At 39.7% G+C, this 7,775-nt stretch overlaps 1 protein-coding gene across 14 annotated transcripts in view; it reads right to left on the reverse strand.

Moving 5' to 3' along the window:
- REV3L (REV3 like, DNA directed polymerase zeta catalytic subunit) overlaps positions 1-7,775 on the reverse strand; it is a 153,915-nt gene that overhangs the window by 99,445 nt on the left and 46,695 nt on the right. For 13 of the 14 annotated variants that reach the window (XR_002828112.1, XR_002828113.1, XM_023750113.1 and 10 more), the window contains 2 exons: positions 7,379-7,568; positions 2,334-2,408 (listed from right to left, as the gene is read on the reverse strand). Coding sequence is in view for 12 of the 14 variants with exons in the window: in XM_023750113.1 (XP_023605881.1) it covers positions 2,334-2,408; positions 7,379-7,473 (170 nt within the window). In the remaining 2 variants the exon portion in view is untranslated. The remainder of the gene's footprint in view (positions 1-2,333; positions 2,409-7,378; positions 7,569-7,775) is intronic. The other variant, XM_023750114.1, reaches the window with a different exon arrangement.

A 7,775-nucleotide genomic window follows, 5' to 3' on the forward strand; every position in this document is an offset into this window, starting at 1 on the left:
AGGTTTGTTTGGGCTTTATTTTGTGGACGGGGAATAAAGATAAACCGAGTTTTAGACATACTGGGATTTAGGCATAATGGGATATTCAGGTAGATTTCTTTGAAAATAAATGATAATGAAGAGGATAAGAATAATTTTATCAACATGGTATTAAAAATGTTAGATACTATGCTCCAGATACTGTGTTAGGTGCTTTAAATGCTTAATCTCAAGTAATCCTCACTACAAACCTATGGTACTACCATCCCCATTTTAGAAATAAAGAAACTGAATCTTAGGGAGATTAAAAAGTTGTCCAAAATCACACAAATAAAAAGCAGAAGAGCTAAAATTCAACCCAAATTTTCTCTGCCTTGTGAGCCCTTAACTACAATGCTGTTCTATTTATCAGATTATTTGATATACTGATCAGGAGCTCTGGAGGGAAATTTAGGCTACTTATATATATGTAAAAGACCAATAGATAAAGATTAACAAAAACAAAACCCTAGGAGCAGATAAGGCTATGGAGTGAGGAGATAGTATAGAGAGAAAAGATAAAAGCTCAAGACGGAACCCCAGACCCCCACAGATGATAAAAGAGGAACCAACAAGGTGGCATAGATATGACTGATCAGATAGGTATGAGGAAAACGAGAGGTTTATATAAAAAAACTCCACAACATTTAGAATTATTTTAAGACACTGTAAGCATTGACATGAGGTCAAAGGTAAGGACAAAAAGGTGTTAATTTGATTTAGCAACATTAATAAAAGCAATTTCAGTAGAATGGTTGGGGTGGATGCCATATTGGAGTAAGTTAATGAGTGAATGGGAGGTAAGAAATTGGATACACAAAGTATAGATAAATCCTTCAGGGAGAATAGCTATGAGTATGAGTGTATGTGTCATGAGTATGAATGTGTGGGGGAAAGAGCGGAAGGATAACTGATAGAAGAAAAGGTCAAAGAGGGTGGATCTTGAGCTTTGGAGGTGAGGGGGGATCTTTCATTGTAATAGGCATTTAAAAGGAGAGAATAAATGTACATAGAGTTTGAGGATATTTGATAGGAAATTACGAGAGCTTTATTCCAGTGGTTCTAAAACTTTTTGGTCCCAAGACCTCTTTTCACTCTTAAAAATTATTTTCAGCACCAGAGACCTTTTGTTTATGTGGTTTATTTCCATTAATACTTACCATACTGAAAGTTAAAACATAACTTTTAAAGAAACTTTTCTACTGATTTTAAAATAACAACCCATTATGTTAACATAGTATTATTTTATAAAAAATAACTATATTTCCTAAAACAAAAAACAATTTAGTGAGAAAAAGAATAATTGTTTCACATGTTTACAAATTTCTGTCTGTTCTAATAGAAGATAGCTGGATTCTCACATCTGCTTCTGCTCAATCTACTGTGATATTTCATCCAACCCCACACAAATATGTAGTTTAAAAAAAGAAGAGCAACTAAATTACCTTTTCAGATTAATGTCGATTTTCTCTGATACAACATAGAAAAAGAGTGGAGTGGTAATTTCTTAAAGGCTAGCAACAATGTGAAATTTGAAACCGTATCAATAACTTTTTTGTACTGTTACCTTAAAATCTATTAATATATCTTATACTTTATTTTTAAAAATATGTTTTTATTTATTTTAGAGAGAGAAAGAGTGAGGAAGGGAGAGGGAGGGAGAGAGAAATGTTTATGTGTGTGTGTGTGTGTGTGTGTGAGAGAGAGAGAGAGAGAGAGAGAGAGAGAGAGAGAGAGAGAAATGTTTATGTGAGAAAGAAACTGATCAAGTTGTCTTCTATATACACCCAAATGGGGACTGAACCCACAACCTGGGCATGTGCCCTGACCGGAAATTGATAACTGAGACGGCTACTGAATCTTCTCTATATGTGCTCTTCCCGTCCTCTATAACACTGGCTCCAGGATGATAGAGAGAATAAGCTATAGATCTTAAGAGAGACCTAATGAAAGAAGAAAAGAAAACCAAATAGAAACAAAACAAACAAAAATCCAGGATATAAAATTTTACTGAGGACTCAACAAGGAGTCAACAGGATTCTGAGATCTCTCAGAAGCCCTTCCACTCTGGCCTCACTCTCACACATTCCTCTTGCTTTGACACTGAAGAGCTAATATCTCTTGGTATTGAACACCTGACCTGGCCAACGGGGCACTAAGATCATACATGGCAGCCATCATGTCTCCTTATCTACTTCCACAAACTCTAAATCTAGGACAGAAAAGGAGCATTTAGAGGCTACCAATCAAGTATTTTTATTATTAAAATACTTAGGTGACAGTTATGCATATTTTTATTTCGTTTAACTTTGTACCTTTTCACCATTGCAGGATTGTAAAGATATATCTTCATAAAGTGTCTTTCCTTCTCATGATAACCATAAAAAGGCCTGAAATAAAAGAAAAAATGTATCAAATTATTTTCATCATTCATTGATGAAATAATGTAACTTATTGCCCTAATTTGGCTCAGCTGGCCCAATTCAGTCTTACTTATATTAAATATTACCTCACCTCCCCCCAAAATCAAACAAAAACTCCAAGACCTTTGCAATTAAACCTACCGCAGGTTAATATATACTGAAATCTGTTTACTTCTTTTAAGAAGTTTTTCATCATCATGACTCTTCAAAAGTGGCTCTTTTCTCTTTACTCTGACCATGCATGAGAAAAACTGAGGCCTATCAGGCACATTCTCATTTCCCATTTTTTCTGTCAAAAACAAAAGCTCTTCATCTACAAGTCCTTTAATTAACAGCATGTATATCACTTTCCTTAATCATCTGTTTATTAATTTTGTAAGTTCATTAGACAGAGACAGTTTACCTATTATGTATATGTATGCATACACCTATACATACATGGACTTACTTAGGTCCCTAATTATTTTGAGGCTGGGCTTTTCTTGGGGTGTCAGCTGAAATGGGGAAAGGAAGAAACAAAAATCTACATGATAGGCAGAGAAGCAAGTCCTCAATGCAAAATGAAATAAGTTGGGCTATCATGTTATATCATTTCAGGAGGATCTGAAACTACACCAGTACATTTGATACACAGACCATCCTTTTCAAAGATATGTAATTAGAAACAATATGTGAACAGGCATGAATTTGTAGACTAAAAAAAGTTTTATATCTGCTTAGAGTTTGTCTGTAAATAAGTGGTTGATTAAATCTTTAGTTGGGTACACCCAATCACCTTTCACTTTAAAAATACTGTCCCCTTATGAGGGACACTAGGTAGAACTTACATTAGGACACCACCTCACTGTCATTTCTCAAAGTGTAGTGGACATTAAATACAGGAGAAATTTGTCAGTGAAGTCATTATTTGGAGTATATTTAAACAACTTTTTTTAGAAAGCTGTTTCAAGCTTTAGATCAGAGTCATCTGTATGATCCTATAAAACAATTTCTATTTAAAAAAAAATCCAACTATTTACCAAGGTCTGAAAGGTTCTTTATGTAACCCTTGCCACTCACTCTAATCTTACATCATACCACTCACTCTTCCTTTTTCCTCCAGCCAGTCTGAATGTTTCAGCCCTTCTAACTTGATTCACTCTCAAGTAACTTGCCATTCCATTCCCTCTGCCAGGAAAGTTCTGCTCTAAACTTTGCATGACTTGCTTTCAATCTTCACTCAGGTCTCTGCTTAAACTCACCTCCTCAGAAAGGCCTTCTCTGACCATGACTACCTATCCCTTAATCTTCATCCTTCTTTGCCTTTTTTTTTTTTTTAAATAACACTTACACTTCCTGTCTAGTTTGCTGCTGTTCACCTCATTTTGTTGCTGTGAAGGAAGGGGTGAAAAAAAGACACATTCGATGAATGACCTATCTCTCCTGTTGGCAAAATTCAACTCTTTATTCCTCCTGTTATGATATTTTTCGTATGTATAAATATAACTGTCTGGAGCCAGATAAATGGGGAGGAGGGATTAAATCTGCATTCGTGTGGTCCATGGTATCTTTGCTTTACTTTGGTTTTGCTAACTATCTTTAGTTTTTTATATATAGAATCTCATACTTTTAAAAACTGAATATAAGTTAAGTTTTAACCTTTGAAATTCTTTGTAAATCTAGGATTCTGTTTTCTTATCTATTGTCCCAAAATATATCCTGAAAACTCTATAAATTCAGTTTTCTGTTTCTTTCCGCCAAGAAAGTCTATGTATAATTTACCCTGGAACCCTTACTTCCTACTGTTGGCTTTAGTTGATTTTGCCAAAATATATCAACAGGGAAACTCTTTGAGGGGAAGAAAGTAGAAGGGAGAAGAGTTTGAGGGTAGATATTTTTATGCTTATAGACTTACTAGAGGCCCAGTGCACAAAATTCGCACGTGCGTGTGTGCGTGGGGTCCCCTCAGCCCAGCCTGCACCCTCTCCAAAATGGGACCCCTCAGGAGATGTCCGACTGCCAGTTTAGGCCTGATCCTGGCGTATGGAGCCCGTGCAAGAACTGTCTTACTGCGGGGGCTCCTGGGTCACAGCCAGGCCCGGCTGCGCCCCTTCTTCCTACATTTCCCCACACACCTGGGCCTCCTCCTGCCGGGATGCTGGGCCAGGGGAGGCTGTGGAGCTTCCACTGAGACCTTGTCAATCACCTGCATTTTGTAAAAGGTAGTCCAGGGACAAGAAGGCCCTCACCCATCTTAGCAGGGCTGTTGTGACGAAGGGAGATCGGCCTGGGGATCGGGCCTAAACTGGCAGTCAGACATCCCTCTCACAATCCGGGACCACTGCCTCCTAACTGCTCACTGGCCTGCCTGCCTGATCGCCCCTAACTGACCCCCCCTGCTGGCCTGGTCACCCCCAACTGCCCCCCGACCCCGCCAGCCTGGTCATCCCAACTGCCTCATCTGCCGGCCTAGTCACCCCTCAATTGCCCCTCCCCCCCCCCCCGGCCAGCCTGGTCACCTCCAATTGCCCCCACTGCCAGCCTGGTCGCCCCACGGAGCCTGCTGTTCAGTGGTTTGGTCGCCCCTCACGGCCCCCCGCTGGCCTGGTTGCCCCACGCAGCCTGCTGCTCAGTCATTTAGTTGTCCCTCACTAACCCCCCTGCCAGCCTGGTCGCCCCACATAGCCTGCTGCTCAGTTGGTCGTCCCTCACCAACCCCCCTGCTGGCCTGGTCACCCCACGCAGCCTGTTCGTTCGTCCATTTGATTGTTTCAGTTGCGATGGTCGCAGAGGCTTTTATATATATAGATATCCAATAATTAGAGTTAGTTCTTTAATATAACAAGAGGCCCGGTGCACAAATTCGTGTTCGAGTGGGGTCCGGCCAGCCTGCCCTGATCGGGCCGATCAGGCTGGGCCAGCCAGGGGGAGGGGCTGCGGGTGGTTGGCTGGCCCTGCCCCCGACTGGGGTGGGGGACTGATCTGGGGCAGGGCCAGCCAGGGGGAGGGGCCTCGGGCAGTTGGCTGGCCAGCCCCGCCCCCTGGCCGAACTCCTGATTGAGGGGATAATTTGCATATTAGCCTTTTATTATATAGGATGAGAAGGAAAATGAGCACAGATAGGGACAAATCTCAGTTAATTAACTTAGATCAACTTAAAATCTCTTTATGGGTTACTTTCTAGAATCATGGTAGCTAAGTATCAAAACTGCAGCTATCCTACTTTAGGCACATCATGGGAAGGCAGGGTTCTTTGGAAAAGACAGAAGACAGCATAAAGAGGAGACCAAACATGAGATGACTGACTCCCTTAAGAAGCCACAGCAGGGTCCACAGCGCTGGGGGGGTTACTGAGGATAGGACACTGTAGACATCACTATTTGTACAGTCACCAGGAGTCCAACTAACTCAATGGCTCCTAACACACAAGTGGCCAGGAATCTCAGAAATAAGCCCAAGGTCTTGTCATCTTAACCCAGCTCAGGATAATGCATTTTGTGGTTCTGAACAAGAACAGAAGAAGGGAATTCAATTAAAAGGATACTGCGGTGGTCCAGAGGAAAGCCTAGATTAAGGTAGAAGTATACAAATTTATGATCTCTACTTGGATTTCATACAGACATAACAAACTCATGTTCCAGTATAAGCTCCAAATCTTTCCTACCAGTCTGCTCTACCTGCATCTTCCTTTTTTTCCTTTAAGACAGACTCAAACTTTTGTAGCCATCCTTGGTTCCTCTCAAAACCCTCATCCATTTAGAGAGCCAATCTTGTTGAATCAACCCTCAGAATAGACCCAGAAGCTGACCACTTCTCACTACCCTGCTATCACCCTAGTGCCAGCTACTGTATTTTCTCACCCAGACTAATGAAACAGAGTCCTAATGCTCTCCCTGCTTCTATTCCTATTACTCTACGATCTATTCTTAACATAGTTGCTAAAGTAATCCTTTTAAGCTTAAGCTAAATCATGGTTGCTCAAAGTCATGCAATAGCTCAGAGTAAAAGCCAAAGTCCTTGGAACAGCCTATGGCAGTATTTCTCATGCAACAGAACCATCTGAAAGGCTTGTTAAAACACAAATTGCTGGGCCCTACCATCAAAATTTCTGATTCATTAGGTCTGGAGTGGAACCCAAGAATGTATTTGGATGAAGTTATCAGATGTGTTAGTCCAAGTCTTTTGAGAAGTAGATGCCAAAATGTACAAGAAATTTATTAGGGGAAACACCTGTGAGAGATAATGAAGAGGAACCCAGGAGAGGCTGGGACAGCCTCCAGACTTAGATAAAGCTGATGTTGGTGATCCTGGAAAGCAAAGTACAAAACCATGCTTTGAGAACCACTGGTCAACATGATCTCCATCCTCTCATATCTCTCTAACCTCATTTTATCCTACTCTACTTTCCATCCTCCATTCCAGACACCTGCCTCCAAGCTGTTTGTACTCAGATCTTCCCTTTATTACCCTATATAAAACTGCCACCAGTGCACTTCCCCACCCTATACTGATCCTTCTTATCCTGTTGTACATCTTTTGTTCTAGAATACTAATTATCATGTAATTAATAAATAAATAAACAAATAAATAAATTTAATGTCTGATCTATTGGTTATTTTCTGTTTCCCATTACTAGAATATAACCTACATGGGACAGAAATCATGATTTTATTCACCAATATATCCCAATGCCTAGAGCAGCTCCTGGTACACAGAGGTGCTTAATTAATATCTATAGCATGAATGACATGAATTTCTACAGTTTTAGAAAGCAGAGAAATAGAAAAGGTTAAAACAAAAATCACTGTTAAGCATCTATATTTTATTGCTTCAGTGCATCAGATCAGAAGTAAAAGAAAAATGAAGAGTATATTTTAATTGGATATGTTTTCTTTTAACTAGAATGGCAATAGAAATACAGATAAATAAAAAATTACAAGATGATATCATATACTTACATTCCTGATACTAATGACACTTTGAACACGTGTTGAGTAGTGGAAGATGGAGTGCCTAAAGCCACATTAAGTGCTCTGTCGATACTGAATGCCATCTGAGAAAGATAGCTTTCTGGCTGCTGTCCATAACCATCGTATGGCACATAGAGGTAAGGAAAGATGCCATGTAGATGAAGACATGTCTTCTGACCTAAAATGTAACACATTATAAAGTTTAGTCTTAGATACATTTAAAAAGTTCAACAGTACAAAGCTCAAAATCATGTCATTTAAATGTTCTATGACAACAGATTATCTAAGGTAAGGGTTGAAGAAAACTAACCCATAATTAAAGCCACCTGTATTAACTATATTTTACAACAGAACATTTAGGAGCATTTTATAAACATAAGTAGTA

Source organism: Myotis lucifugus, unplaced genomic scaffold (genome assembly GCF_000147115.1).
Source record: "Myotis lucifugus unplaced genomic scaffold, Myoluc2.0 scaffold_11, whole genome shotgun sequence".
Taxonomy (NCBI): Eukaryota; Metazoa; Chordata; class Mammalia; order Chiroptera; family Vespertilionidae; genus Myotis; species Myotis lucifugus.